Genomic DNA, 15799 nt, shown 5'->3' with positions numbered 1-15799 from the left:
TACATCTTAAAAGAATAGCTAAGAATAGCATGCAAAACAAATTATTCATTTTGACTGGGTTTCAAATTGTGGCTCATATAATGGGATGATGGGACGAGAGCAAGGCATAAGATGCCCATCTATATCCTATTAAGCTTTGTAAGAAAATGGAAGGCAAATCTGATGGAAGCTTCTTACCTGCCAGATAGAGTGAATGGGAATTCTTGTTCTCAGGTACTTTATCGGATCTCTCACATGGCTGCATGCCCAGAAATGTGATGATATTGTTGACAGCCTCTGTGTTGAGAAGATGTATGAGACAGTATTAGGAAAGTAAAGCACAGGGATCTCCCTCTGTACCAGTATATGCTGGGAGCTGGGGTGGGAGGGGTTGTTGGTGATGTGTAGAGGGAGGCTACTTGGACTAGAAAATGGCTGATCAGTTAGATGATGAAGACAGGGTGCTGGCCTTTTAAGTAAGAGATTTATGAAGTTTTTTTTTTAAAGGAGTTCTTCTGGAGTAACAAATATACCTATTAGGTGTTATACTGCTATCAGGCAATATACTGATAGCAAAATGGGTCTCACCTTCAAGGGTTTTGGTAGAACTGAGGGCAAAGGTTTCCTCTTTCTCAAAGGTATCTCCCACTTCTTCCCAAGCAGCAGCAAAGTTAGGCTTCAGTACTTTCTGAATGTGGTCAGACACAGTCACTTCGAGATCTTCCAGCTAGTGGGTAACAAGCAGTCAGTAAAGAAAAGTCCTTTCTGTTATAGGGCAAAGATACAGGAATTAATATGGTTCTCTGGAGCCTAGAGAAAACGCTACCACCAAAATAGTTTAAGTTCTGTAGTCTGGATAAATCTAATGCTGTAGCCCTTAGCAAACGAAAGCAAGAAAATAGAACATCTGGCAAGAGCCAAATTCAGATCAACATCTGTAGCCCTGAGGTACACAGTAGTCATGTTGTACTCACACTTGACCACTGAGTTCTGGGCACACAGTACCCTCTGATCATTTACTGAGAGGTTGATATTTTTAAAAGTTTTCCCTCCATTCTGTGAAGGCTTTTTAATCCATGATCTGGCTATAAACTAACAGTTGCTGAAGCAAAAACAAAAAACCAAAAAAACAAAACCAACCCCCGACCCCAAATCATTTTAAATAAAACTGATCTCAATGAAAATCATGTAATTATTTTCATTTCTTAATTATTCCTATTATAAAGAAAAAAAAAAAGGGTGAGTTTGTTTTAATGATGAAGTGGTAAATCTCAATTATCTCTGGCCTGATGCTGTCCAGTTACAGAGGAGGGTTAGTCCAGGTCCTCCTAAGTTGTCATCTGTTTCAGAAGAATAGACATCCCATAAGTTTGTGTCAGATGCTCCTAGAAAAATGTTCTCTCAAGGCAGAAGTCACTTAGTGTTGCAAAGGTGTCAAAGAAAGTCTCTCTGCTGGGAAGACTCACCACATACTCATCATCATACCCATCCTCATCTGGAGCTCCAGTGTTAGGGTCACAGTCCCGGACTGTAAACTTCATGGTGCAGCTAAAGGTGCCTGCAACTGGAGGAGAAGGCAGGCAAACCTGCATCAGTGGGCAGTGCAAGCGAGAAGTTGCCATCATTTCTTAGGAAGTGCCACCTGTACTCAGCATTGTGTTCCACATTTTCCAGTTAAATACACATGCCCTGTTTTCTAGGGTAGTGGTTCTCAAAAGCAGCCTGCAAGCGGGTCAGAAAGGCAGTCTCACAAAGCATGAATGTAAAGTCTATTCCACGCTGTGGGTTACAGCAGTACAGGAATGATAACATGGGCAAACTGTTTCTCTATTGGTATGAAGAAAGCAGCAGAGAGGTCCTTTTGGGGGCTTTTTGCCATGCCTATCTCAAAGAGGCCTAAAAGTTGAAAAATAGTATTTTGTTAACCACTGCTCTAGGACCTGACCAAAAAAAACAAACAAACAAACAAACAAAAAAAACCCGATGGTAAAAAAGCATACAGATCATCAGATTAACATTGACCAATCTCATCAGCATCTCAATACTATCTTTAGATTGTGGACTGATGGCGGGTCCACAAATCACCAGACAGAACTTGCTTTATATGTCAACCTTCAGCCTAAAGTGAGGAGGTCAGTAATGAGTTTCTAGTATTGGTAAAGTCAGTGTCTTAAATGGAAAAGCAAGTGGGCAGTTGTATGTTTTCACACAAGTGGTGTTAAGTAATAAGAAATGGAGGTGCGGGTACATTTTTGGAAAGTGAAGTCTTTATAAAGAAGACAGGATTTTCTGAAATGTTTGAAGGAGGGGATTTAGCAAGCAGGGATGAAGAAAAGGCATTTAGGATCTTATCTGTGGTCTGGAAAAAGCTTATAGGTACAAAAATATTAGATATTGGGGGAGTTAAAAAGTTATTTGGGGGATAGGCAAGGAGAGGAAAGAACAGGTTCAGATGTAAAGACCATATATGACAGGTTGGGTAATAAGACTTTCATCTGCTCAGTCTTGACTTTAAATTCCATCCATTCATCCATCCACACATGTAGTGACTGTCAATACATGTTGACATTACATGTAAAGGTATAAGCTTATGCGCCAGACACTTGGATAAAAAGATGACTGAGACATGACCTCTGTCTCTAGGAGCTGTCTAGGAGTTAAGTAAGCATGTGAGGCTGTGTGTGTGCGATCCATCTATGACATTACAACTCAATGCCATAGATCCTTTAAGTTTTAAGAGAGTGCCATGTGAAGGTGCAGGATTAACCAACAGCTTGGGAAAACTGTAAAAAATGTTAAACGACACAGTAGTTTAATTGGCTCTCAAAAGATGCAAAAGAGCTCTGGCAAGCAGAGGAAGATGTACAAACAAGCAAAAGGAAAGAGGCCAGACAGTCCATGGGGCAGTTGGAAACAGTAAGAGGCATGCTAATGCCTAGGTGCTGAGAAGATAACTTGTTTTCGGAATAAATTGTAAAATACCTTGTATTTCAAATGATTTTCCAACAGGCTCTGGTGAGCTGAGGCAGTCAAGAGATTGAAAGGTTAGAGATAAGCTAGACAAGATGTGCCTAATTTAAGCCACTGGTGGGGACTATGAAGAATGGGTCTGAATTCAGAGAGCAGATGGATTCAACAGAATACACTGAAAACAGATGATGGCAGTGGGTTGCCCCATATAGGAAAGAATGAACCTATCAAGTCTGCAGAATCAATTTCAATGCTATTAGGGGTTGAGGAAAGAACGAGTGTGCTTTAATAAAGACAGGATTTTCTTCAGGGAGAAGAGGAAAGAAAGAGAAGTGAAAGTTAACACAAGGCCAGAATAGGTCAGGTGAGGCATTTTTTTTTTTTAAACAATGAAACAGATACAGGATATGGTAGGGGGAAAGGTCATGATCAAGTTAGAATGAAGAGTCAGGAGAGACATTAAGCAAATAGCTAATAGCAACCCAGTGTGGTTCCAATTAAGCAGAATGGCTACAGCAAACGAGGAGGAATAAAGAGACAACATCAGGTATGAAGGTGGATCACAGACTGGGCACAGGGGCTGGGTTTTATGTGGAGGTAAAGACAGAAGACACTTACATGTAAGGACCTGATACAGAGAAAGATATTAAGGAAGTAAATAGGAATGGTGTTAGTAGAGATAACGTTCCTGGAACCTTGGTGGGAATTTTTTACTTAAATGATACAATGACTTGATACAATGAGAGGTTACAGGGATCTGAGGAAGTCCAGGTAGTAATCTATCGAAGCCGCTAGAGAGGATGACGAAAGGGGGCGAGGAGGCGGAGGAGGGTGGGGGGGCTTTCCATGGCAAGAAAATACTGAATGCACTGCCATAATATAAAGATAAGAGTTACACAAACAAAGGAAGACAAACACCAAAGGGAATCAGGAAAGAATGCCCTGAAGATCTGCATTAAAACTGGTCTCTGAAATTAGGCTTGTCTTGTGAGGATTCACTGAAAATGACAGTCAACCATTAAGGAGATTTGCATGAAAAGAACGCAGTGCTGCCTGTACAGGTCCCAGCTACTCGGGAGGCTGAGGCAGGAGAATGGCATGAACCTGGGAGGCGGAGCTTGCAGTGAGCCGAGATCGCGCCACTGCTCTCCAGCCTGGGCGACAGAGCGAGACTCTGGCTCAAAAAAAAAAAAAAAGAAAGAAAGAAAAGAACCCAGTGAATTATAGAAAAGATGGATGCTGGCAGCTAAGACAGGAGAGGGACATGTGAGTTGAGCCAGGGTACAGAACATGCAGTGTGGCAAAGGGCAGAGTGGAAAAGGTAGGAGGGAGCTGCCAGGTCTCAACCACCTAGGGGAGACCATGACAAAGTAAGAGACACTTATGAGGCATTTCCAGAAAGCTTTGTTAGAATAATAATTAAAGAAAAGGGTATGTCACTAGGGCAAAAGATTAGAAAGAGGACAAAAGAGATGGATCTGTACAGGCTAACTGCAGCAGTCTATGCAGGTCTGGACTGAGAAGGAATGGGTGCAGCATAGCATGTAGGACTTCGAGGAAAGTTGGGCAGTGAGTGTCAAAATAAGCAATACACACCTATCTGGAAAATCGTGTTGAGTCTGTGGGAATGCTGTACAAATGGTGGAAGGGTTTTTCTCTAGGACAAATTCAGAAAGGGAAGGAGGAATGGTACTGGAAAGCAACATTAGATGAAAAGGAGTTAGTCACTAAGGAATGACACATATCAATGGGAAGGTAAGACAGCATTGCTAGGCCAAAAGTCGTAAGAGTGTAAGCAATAAGAGACTAAAAGCAAAAGAAAGAAAATATTACATAAGGAAGGGCCAACTGGCAGAGGAGGTGTGGAATAAAGATTTAGAATGGGGTATGCTTTCTAGGTCTAAATGGTCGACTGCATGGGAAATACACAGAAAGGGTAAGGAGCAAGGAATTCAGTAGGAGGAAGCAACAGACTAACTCTTAAAGCTTTTGAGGGAACAGCTAATTAAAGGACTTGCTTGATAGGAAAGTTATTAACTGGTGAATGCTGATCAAAAGCTATAGATGGGCCCGGTACGGTGGCTCATGCCTGTAATCCCAGCATTTTGGGAGGCTGAGGCGGGCGGATCACCTGAGGTTGGGAGTTCAAGACCAGCCTGGCCAACAGTGTGAAACACTGTCTCTACTGAATAAAAAAAAAATACAAAATTAGCCAGGTGTGGTGGCGCATGCCTGTAATCCCAGCTACTCGGGAGGCTGAGGTAGGAGAATCACTTGAACCCAGGAGGTGGAGGTTGCGGTGACCCGAGATCGTGCCACTGCACTCCAGCCTGGGCAATAAGAGCAAAACTCTGTATCAAAAAAAAAAAAGTTATAGATGGCAACTTTAGAAATATTAGGCTTGATTTATTAAGAGAGTGTGAACAGGTAGTTTGTCCAGAGAATGGATTACTGCTACTAGATGGGGAATGGGTGATTATGAAGAGTGAAGTTTTTAAAAAAGTCTATATCTATTTCTGTAGAGAGATGGTAGGACCGGGTGTAGTGGCTCAAGCTTCTAATTCCAGCATTTTGGGAGGCCGAGGCTGGCAGATCTCCTGAGGTCAGGAGTTTGAAACCAGCCTGGTCAAGATGGTGAAACACTGTCTCTACTAAAAATACAAAAACTAGCCGGGCGTAGTGGCACATGCCTGTAATCCTGGAGGTTTCAGTGAGCCAAAATCACGCCACTGCACTCTAACCTGGGTGACAGAGTGAGACTCTGTCTCAAAAAAAGAAAAGAGAGATGGCAAGTGAAAGGATGACTGACAGTTAAGATATTGTAAACTACTGTACAGTGTTCCAGTGAAGTTGCCTAGAAGTTACTCTGCTATGTGAGGATTGGCTAAAAGTGACAGACATTTCCTAGGGAAACATGAATGAAAATATCACAGGGGAAGAGAAGATGGAGGCTGGAAGCTAAAAGATGAGAAGATGTAGGATTTAGGCTGGAGTGTGGAATATAAAGTGTGGGTAGGGGCTGGGCACGGTGGCTCATGCCTGTAATCCTAGCACTTCGGGGGTCTGAGGCAGGTGGATCGTTTGAGGTCAGGAGTTCAAGACCAGCCTGGCCAACATGGTGAACCCCTATATCTGCCAAAAATGCAAAAAGTAGCCGGGCATGGTGGCAGGTGCCTGTGATCCCAGCTACTTGGGAGGCTGAGGCAGTAGAATCACTTGAGCCCGGGAGGTGGAGGTTGCAGTGTGCCGAGATCAGGCCACTGCACTCCAGCCTCGGTGACAAGAGTGAAATTCTGTCTCCCCCCGCCCCAAAAAAAAAAAAAAAAAAAAAAGTATGGGTAGGGAAGGGCATTAAAGAGGGCCAGAATGAGGAACACCAGAAGACGGCAGAGCTGCATATGCAGTAGAGAGATATGAGTTAAGAAGAAAAGAGAATGCACAGAGTAAGTAGATAAATAAGAACTGGTGCCCTGAGGAAGTGCCATCTGGGAATCTTTGCTTGAATGATGTTTGAAGCAGGAAGTGTGCCCAACAGAGTGAAAGGTCAAGGAGTTGAAATGGGATGGATTCTAGTCATAGGCAGTGGCAGGAACCCTATGAAGGTCGGAATGAACTGAAAGTGCAAGTGTTCAGAGTGGTGTGGAGGTGATGAGGAAGAAAAGACTAAATCCATGAGAATGATACACAAGATTGTAGCTGAAAAAACAAGTGACTAAGTAACAGTTGTTTTTCCAGGGTCAACTGGGGGAAAATAGTGGAAAAGCCTGCAGAAGAGATGGAGTCATTTGAAGATTGGCAGGTATTGACAGGAGGGATACAGCCCCATAATTGTAAGATTAAATAAGGAGAGACTGGAAACTGTGTAAAGGGAGAACTATACAAAGAGTAGGTATGCATAGGTGGAGTGGCATGGACAGGTAAAATGAGACAAGTGTTTCCCAGAATGGGAAATCTTGTAAACCCTTTAAATGTGGGTCTATTTGGTCAAATGTTGGCTCTTAATTGCAGACTCTGAAAAGCAGTAGATACAATGGGAAGAACAGGTGCTTGAAAAGTAATGGGAAGCTTTTGTGAGAAGTTTAATTAGAAGGATTAGAAGGAGGTGGATTAAGATGAGCCCTAACAGGGCAGCATTTAAAGACACCAGGATAGATCTTTGAGTAGTTTGTAGAATGGATGACTAATATTGGGAGAGGAGTGGCTGCAGATTACATTGGAAACCCATCTAAAGGGTAAAACTTCTTTGTTTCCAGGTACAGATGGTAGATGAAATTATACTCTATATAATTAAGATAAGGGAGGGCACACCAAAGGGGAAAAACAAATGAATATCATGTAAATGCTGTATTAAAGTTACTCTTAGAAGTTACTCTGTCATGTGAAGATTTTCTACAGATGAAAGGCAGATACTAGAGAGAATCTGGCTAGGAAGTGCCATTCAGGAGGAGACAGAGTTCATCTGAATGAAATATGGATGGCAGTTAAAAGAAGGGAGGCTGAAGGTAAGGTAGCGTACATCTTTAGGGCAAGACAGGTAACAGGGAAAAAAGGAATAGGAGAAAACAGATGAAAAGGTCATTTGAAGACTGGCAGGACTGACTGGAGAGACAGTCCTGTATTTGGGCCAAAAGACATGAAGAGGAGTTAAAGCTAAGGGAAGCATTATATAAACTAGGTAACGATTCTGAAAAGGTGGCATGGTAATAAGAAAGACCACAGCGCCATAAAGATGCCCGGAGAATCCCGCCAGATCTCAGAATGGGCCCAACTGGCTAAATATAGTGGGTGTAAGGCCAGATTGCAGTGACTAGTATATGGGAGAGAAGGAAAGACCTGAATAGGAATGAGTCAGTAGATTTGCTCTTGATGCCTTAGTGGAAGATTTTTAATTAAAGGGCTTGGTTGAGGGAGAAGTTGAGAGCAGTGCTCCTTAGAATGTCTAACATGGCACTATCTAGGAATCTGTTAGAAATCTGAATTCTTCTCCCCTCCCCCAGACCTAGTCAGTCAGAAACTCAGGGTACATTAATCTGTTCTCACATTGCTATAAAGAAATACCTGGGACTGAGTAACTTATAAAGAAAAGATGTCTGATTGGCTCAAGGTTCCATAGGCTGTACAGGAAGCATGGCTGAAGAAGCCTCAGGAAACTCACAATCATGGCAGCAGGTGAATGGTGGGGAGCCAGCACTTCACAGGAGAAAGACAGAGAGTGGGAGGAGGTACCATACACTTAAAAAAATCAGATCGTTTGAGAACTCTATCACAAGAACAGCGCCAAGGGGATGGTGCTATGAGAAACTGGCCTCATGATCCAATCACCTCCCACCAGGCCCTACCTCCAACGCTGGGGATGACAATTCAACATGAGATTTGAGTGGGGACACAGATCCAGACCACATCATGGGGTAAGGCCCTGCAGCTTGTCTTAACCAGCTGCAATTGGAGAACCACTGCTTTAGACAAAGGCAGGCTAGGAAACAATTCTGATAAAGAGCCTCTTGTAGCAACTGTCGTGTTAGGGTTAGCTGAAAATTAGAAGAAGCAACTGAAGAGACTTGAATGAAAGGACAGGAGAGATGGAAAGAATGGAGGTGATGGAGGATACAAAAGGGAAGGGATAAATGAATGAGGCTGGAGGCTGAACTTGCAGCACAGTAAGTGGGCCAGTGAGGAAGGGCACTGAAGCGCGACAGGATGAGGAATACTGGGACAGGGAGAGTGGCAACTCTGGTCGAGTGATTTTACGTTAATCTAGTCACAGCCACTCAAGAAGAGAGAGGAAGAAGAGAATGTGGCTAGGTAAGAATTGAGGTTATGAGGGGTCACTGTTCAGGAAGCGTTGGACCTCAGATCCAGTGTGCAGTCTGAACAGTGAGTGTTGAGTGTGAGGGGTATGTTTATCCAAAAGACAGTACTGAATCTATGCAAATGACATATACAGAGTCTCTGAATGAAGGAGGGATGCTGAATATAGTTTTTATAAGGCAAAATAAAAAGGTGTACAATAGTGAAGTTAAAATTGCTTCCAGACGAGAAGGCATCACTTAGTATTGACCAAAAAAAGTGTCAATGATACTAATTGGAGGTATTTGGCACCATACTTGTGCGAAAGGTCATGATGGAAAAGAAAGAAGCCAGGTTAGATGCTATCTAAGGGGAAGGGAAGGCTTATCTGAGGAGTACAAAACTGGTTTTGAATGAGGGAGAGAGTGGGGATATGAGGGGAGGAAACCTCAAAAAGAATATGTATCCATCACTATGAAAGGTTAGGCTATACAGGGGAAGCCTCCAAAGGGAAATTTGGAAAAACATTCTGAGAGGGACATTAAGGATGTACTCAAAAATTAAGAATGTTAGGACTTGCCAAAAGTGAGAGAAGCAACTGAGGAGACTTGTATGCAAAAATCTCAAAGAAGGAGAGAACAAAAGATGGAGGTTGGATCCTAAATAGGGTGAGAGGATATGTGAATGAGGTAGGGGGCAGAACATGCAGTGTAGAAAAACAACAGATACGGAAGGGCATTAAAGAGGGCTAAATGGGAACATTAGGGAATGAGAGTTGGGAATTTGTCAGAGTTGTGTATTAACAAGAAGACAGTACGGTAAGAAGGTGGCACAGTAAGAACACGGGTATAAGGTTTTGCTGTCCAGGAAGCTTTGCTGGAAAAACGTTAGAAGTAATGGGTTTGGTCAGTATGGTGAGAGGTGAGAGAGGCTAAGTGGGATGGGCATAAAGGGCAGGCCAGTGGCAAGAATCCTATGAAAGTGTAGGCAGATCTGAAAGCACAGGCAAATGCAATGGAGAATGTGGCACAGGGCAGAGGGCAGGGGGCTGAGCAGCGAGTGCCCAAGGGGAGGGGAGTATCCAGAAGAACCCGTGGAGTCCCTAAGAATGACACACAGGTGATAGCTGAAAGAAGGAGGGGCATAGAAGAATCAGCAGCATGATTGTCTGGGGCAAAATAAGGAAAGGAATGGAAGAAGAAAGTGAAGAGTTCCTGCTGATGTGAGGGGATGACTGGAGGAATGGCCGATATTGACTGGTAGGTAAAGGAACCATTTTTGGACCAAGGTTACGATGGAATAAGAAGGAAGAGAGAGCTGGCTGAGTAAAGGACCATTGTATAAAATAGACAAAAGTTAAGAGTAGATGGAGTGGCAACTAGGCAGATCAGTTGTGTTTTTAAAATGGGAAACTGCTAAGATCTCAAAATGGGCCCAAGTGGTCAAATTGGGTGGGAAGGCCCAATGGTAATGAATGGTGCATCTAACAGAGCTTCGGGGACCCAGGCAGGAATGGGAATTAGTAGATTAGCTCTTGATGCTGTAGGTAGAAATTTTTGGTTAAAAACTTGGTTAATAAGAAAGTTTGAGGGAGTTTTATTAAGATGTATTCTCCTAAAAAGGCACTGCTAGCAACCTTTAAATACATGGGTATTGACCATTTAGGGAGGGTAGGTGAGTAGTTTGTCTGTAGAGGAAATTAATTGTATTTCTTGAGGACTGGTAGGGAATCATGAGGGAAGTAAACCTCAAGAGTATAATGCTATATCCGTTGCTATGATAATTTAATGCTAGTAGCCAAAATGGATAAGATATGATAGAGCATAATAGAATAAGAAGAAAGGGGTTTTCATCTAAGTAATGGGAGCACTGTTAATTACAGCAGGGTTCTGAGTGGTCAAGTTGCAAAAAGACAAATAAGAACTGTAATGGAGAAATCTGTCAAATCTCAGAAGGGGTCTAATGGGTTAAATGTGTGTTGCTGAAGACTGCAATGAGTGGTGTAGATGGTGAAGAGCAGCGAAGGCCTGAATATGAGCAGGAGTCAGAAAACAGACTAGCTCTTCAAGTCTTGATGGGAATTTTTTTTCTATTGAGAACACATACACATACATTTATACAGCACTGCAAACACAGCACTACGTATTATTTATGGGTATGCAGTAAAATTATGAAAATATGCATGAGGATAAGTATCAGATTCACGTAGTGATTTTCTCTTGGAAAGGAGAGAGGTAAATGATTTTGGGGAGTGATACCGAGGAATTCTCAACTATATGTGCAATATTTATTTTAAAAAGATCTGAAGCAAATACAACATCAAGATAGGAAGAAGTGGGTGTATTAATTTTGGGGGAATGAAAAGTTTTAATTAAAGGGCTTGGTTGATAGAAAGGTTAGAGGGGGAAGATAAGGGTGAATCTTGATTCAAAGCTACTGACAGTACCTGAAAGACACTGGTTTGACAGAGCAACTGGAAAGCATGGGTGGGTGGTTTATTTGGTGAGAAGGTGATCTGTATTTGGTGTGGAGCAAGTGGATGGCATTGAGGGAGTATACCTCAAGAGTATACCTTGAGAGAAGGGTGTATCCATCACTGTGATTATCGATGGAAGCTGATGTTAATATATATGACAGTGCAAATAAAGGAAATTAGGAAGAACTTGCTGAAGTATGATGTTGAGATTTGCTCAGAAAAGAAATATTATGTTAGAACTGGCTGTAAGAGCAACTATTAATATATGTATAAAAAAAGAGTGAGCAGCCTGGGCACAGTGTCTCATGCCTGTAATCCAACACTCTGGGATGCCGAGGGGGGCGGATCACCTCAGGTCAGGAGTTTGAGACCAGCTAGCCAACATGGAGAAACCCTATCTCTACTAAAAATACAAAAAAATTAGCTGGGCTTGGTGGTGGGTGCCTGTAATCCTGGCTACTCGGGAGGCTGAGGCAGGAGAATTGCTTGAACCCCAGAGGTGAAGGTTGCAGTGAGCCAAGATGGCACCACTGCACTCCAGCCTGGGCAACAGAGTAAGACTCTGTCTCAAAAAAAAAAAAAAAAAAAAAGTAGAGAAGGAAAAACTTGAGAAAAATTGAAGCTAAAATTAAGGAAGGAGAAGGCATGGTTTAGGTTAGGGTGCTGAGCATGCAATGCAATTTTGCAAAATGTTAAACAGGGAAGGGTATAAGGAGGGCCAGGATGAGGAGAACCGAGAATCAGAATTACAAGTTCAGTGGAGTTGTATGTTAAGCTAGATACCAACCATGGGAGAAAAGAGGGGAGTGAGAACATAGCAAATAAGAATTGGAGTATATGTTGCTGCCCAGAAAGCTGTGTTGGAAAAAGATTTGAAGCAATTGGTGGAGTCAACAGAATGGGAGGTTAGAGAATGATTTATGCGATGGACTTAAAATGGGTCAGAGCAGGGATCCCAGGACGTCCAGACTGAATGGAGGGTGGGAAGAGATTAAGTACAAAGTGAGAAATAAGGAAGATGGAAGCTGGTTGAATAGTGCTGAATATCAAGAGTATACATATCATCCAAAAGAGATGGTTATATCCACTAAATGATACAGCTGAATGAAGAAAGAATGCTGGAGAAAATGTAAGGAGTTTGCAGCCAAAGGAGAAAGAGAAAAAGGAGAAAAGGAGTAGAAGGGAAATGTTCAGGTTGTTTGTAAATGGAAAGACATTATTTGAATAGTCACAGATAATGATAGGAAAAATGGCTGTTGCTCTATACTTAAGCCAAAGATCATGATAGAAAAAATAGACAGAGGATAGCAAGTCAATAAATGGGATGTTGTATGAATTAGAAAGCAGCTTTGAGTAGGTGGAAAAACAAGAAAACAGATCAAGTGTAAATTAAAGAAACAGAACTGTCAGATCGCAGAAGAACCATATACAGAATGAGAAAAGATCAGGAGTCTAAAAAAGAACAGAAGTTGGACAGGCTGGCACTTGAAGTCTTAGTTGGAAATTTACTTCTTAAGTGACTGCTTGCTAGGGAAGGTTAGAAGGAGATGAATTAAGATAAATCCTGATAAGAAGCCATTGGTGGAAACCTTAAAAACATGAGGACTGACAGGTATAGATTGGGATTTTCTTTGCAGAACAAATGAATGTTATTGGTTGAGGACTGGTTGGGAATCATGATAAGGTTAACATCCAGAGAATAACACAGCATTCATTTATTATAGAGTCAGTGGGTAAATGATTTGTAGAATATTTACGATATGGCAGGGCGGATATTCAAAGGAAGCTATGAAAGGACATAGCAGTAAATATGATGTTAAATTGGCCAAGAAGTTAAGAAATAATGTTAGGATTGGCTGAAAGTTAAGAGAAGCAACTGAGAAGACTTGTGTATATAAAAAGAAAGGAAAAGGGAGAGGAGAAGATGCTTGGTTGGAGAAAAAAAAAAGTATGAATTAGTCTGGGTTTGGAATATGCAAGGTATGAAACAGGAAATATTATTGAGACCAGAATGAGGAATTCAGATATAACCAGCTATCTGTTCATACAGCCTAAATACCTGTTAATATGAAAAGATTTAGATTATATATACATCTCACCAAGTACTTAGAAAATCTGGTGCAGTGAGTTAGCATTCTTGTGCTAACAAAAACTTTTAGCTTGCACCCAAGTCTGCTTGAGATGGCATATTTTTGCTGTGGCTCTTGTGCCGATAGGCTTATTCCCTATGCTGAAGGATGTTAAATGTGTTGTGCAGTATTCCTGTCATCTTCCCCATAATATGAGTGCGGCAATTCAAGCAGCTCATCAGGTGGTAAGTCAGTATTTCCAAAAAACTTCTTGTTTATATATTTTATTTAAAAATGTAATGCATTTGTTATTTATACTGAAAACATTCCACTGTTCCTTGCAGTATAAAAGGCAAATGCAATTATAGTCTTTATTATAGTATGAGACCATTTTGTACTACACACAAACATGTCTGCTAATGAACTGATGATATGTTAAATAATTAGGTCATTATCCTTTAAAATGGCATATATTATGAGAAATACTTAAAAGTTTTTTTTTTTATCATAGTGTTTTAGTGATAATTGAGAAAATAGGTTGTTTTAAGGGAGATGGATAAGAGCTTTATCAAATTTAAGAAAATGCAATGTAAGTGTTTGCTACCAAAAATTATTATTCAAGCACCGGATAATGAAAATTGCTTTTACTTAAAAAGTTGAGTCAAGAAGAAGACGGTGTAGTCAGTTCTTAAAGGGAGAAAGAAAGGGACGAGATAAAATAACTAAAAATTGGACATAAGAGAGACAGTGTCCAGGAAAGTACATTTGCATTAAAAAGTGCAATTGACAGAAAGATTAGCGACACATTCAGTAAAGTGGACATAAAACAAGGCAAGTGGCAGGGATCCTACCAAGGAACAAACAGAGAACCAAAGCAGTTCAGCACAGTATGCTGGAAAGAAGAAATTCTGAAAGGGACAGAGCAGTGAATGGAGAAGAGAAGGAGGTGCTTGACAGCAAGATCTTAGTGAATGCAGAGGAGTGACACACAGTGGATGGGTGGTTAACAATGTACTCTTCCAAGGCAGAAAAAGAAAAACAACAAAATAAAGGGAAAAGGCATTTAAAATTTACCTTAGGATGGGAAAAGTCATGCGAGGATGACATACTAAAAAAAAAAGATTTGCTACTATAATCGTATCATATGGAATAAGGAAGAAAACACCTGATGGACACTAAAAAGAGCACTGCATGGATTTGGCAACATTTCAGAGTAACTTAAGTAAACACAGGGCAAATCCACTTCACAATAAGGAAACCCAGAAACAATGAGGTCAGAAGAACAAGAGCATACATTAAGAAAAGTTATAAGATTAAAGATGGACCAAAGATACGGAAGGGAAAAAGGGTGAGTTAGAAAAGCAGTCAGAAGACAACTATATGCATCCGAATAGAATATTAGAAAAAGGCAAAAAAAAAAAAAAAAAAGGTGGAGGAGAGGCACGCTACATTGAGTAGTATACTTAAATCTGATTCCAAAAAGGAGGAAAGAAGTTCAGAAATGAGTAAAGAGGAACCGAGCTGAGACAGGGGAAAGGGCACCAGGAAATGGAACTGAAGGGTGCACATCCACATCTAGAAAGGGTTGCTCACTGCACCAGAAAGACAGTGGTGAACAAATTATGGGTGGCACAGGGGCTTCAAAGTGTCAAAGAAGAGAAAAAGAGGTGCAGAACGGATTGCCAAATGAGCTTCCAGGTAGGACTAAGAGAGTCTTTAAGAAAATCCAAACATGAGATGAAAACATCCTGAATCATAATGAAAAGATAGGAAAGATGCATGGATTAACAGTATGAATGAAGATAATGAAAATACTATAGTACAGCAAAAAGAATGCATGATGGGGATAAGAGGAGCAGGGAGTAACTGGAGGCAGTCCTAAAGGTGGAATCTTGCCACCTGTGTCACAGTGTGTAAACCTCAAGGATAGAAAATATGAAAAGAAGAACAGAAAACATTGTACGGGTATGGAAGCTATCAGGCTGATATGAAGGCGGTTTCGAGGATAGGTTGCTTTCATGTACTGAAGGGTAAAAGTTTCAATGTAGATCTTTAAGAGAAATCCTTTTCAAGAGTCAGAGGGTGAGTGTGGAGTAGAGAAACAAGGGGAGGGAAGAATGGGGTGGAAGGATGCCAGAGGAAGAAAAGAGTATGCAAAAGAAAGTGCTTCCATGGGAAGACTGCCAGGTTAGTTAGAATCTGAAAAACATGAAAAATGCGAAGTAAGAAGTACAAAAAGCACATGAAAGAATTAGCAAAAAAATGAACAAACAAGAACAGGTAGAAAGGGGGCATTCCGGCGCTTCAAAACAATGATCTTCAACAGTAAATGCAAGCACAAGAAGGCTCCAGGCCTAACATGGGAGTCAGGGAGTCCAGGTGGCCATAGGGAGTCGAGGTGGCCGTCCACATCAGTGATTCTTATCTGGGGTGGGGGGTGGGTTTCACCCGAGGGAGGGCTGGGGGCATGGACCCCCAGGCAGGCCTATCCAATCATCTGAGGGGTGAGCAGTGTTCA

The 15799-nt window shown here is 41.5% G+C and overlaps 1 protein-coding gene across 3 annotated transcripts in view; it reads right to left on the bottom strand.

The window, feature by feature from the left end:
* The window catches only part of COPG2 (COPI coat complex subunit gamma 2), a 160064-nt gene that overhangs the window by 862 nt on the left and 143403 nt on the right, over nucleotides 1–15799 (bottom strand). For all 3 annotated transcript variants that reach the window (XM_033194246.1, XM_033194247.1, XM_033194248.1), the window contains 3 exons: nucleotides 1446–1543; nucleotides 568–706; nucleotides 178–276 (listed from right to left, as the gene is read on the bottom strand). In XM_033194246.1, coding sequence (XP_033050137.1) covers nucleotides 178–276; nucleotides 568–706; nucleotides 1446–1543 — 336 coding nt within the window. The remainder of the gene's footprint in view (nucleotides 1–177; nucleotides 277–567; nucleotides 707–1445; nucleotides 1544–15799) is intronic.

The sequence above is a fragment of the Trachypithecus francoisi genome, unplaced genomic scaffold, assembly GCF_009764315.1.
Source record: "Trachypithecus francoisi isolate TF-2019V2 unplaced genomic scaffold, Tfra_2.0 Lachesis_group4, whole genome shotgun sequence".
Classification (NCBI taxonomy): Eukaryota; Metazoa; Chordata; class Mammalia; order Primates; family Cercopithecidae; genus Trachypithecus; species Trachypithecus francoisi.
Note: the sequence above shows the minus strand (reverse complement) of the source record. Positions and strands in the feature narration are given on the sequence as shown.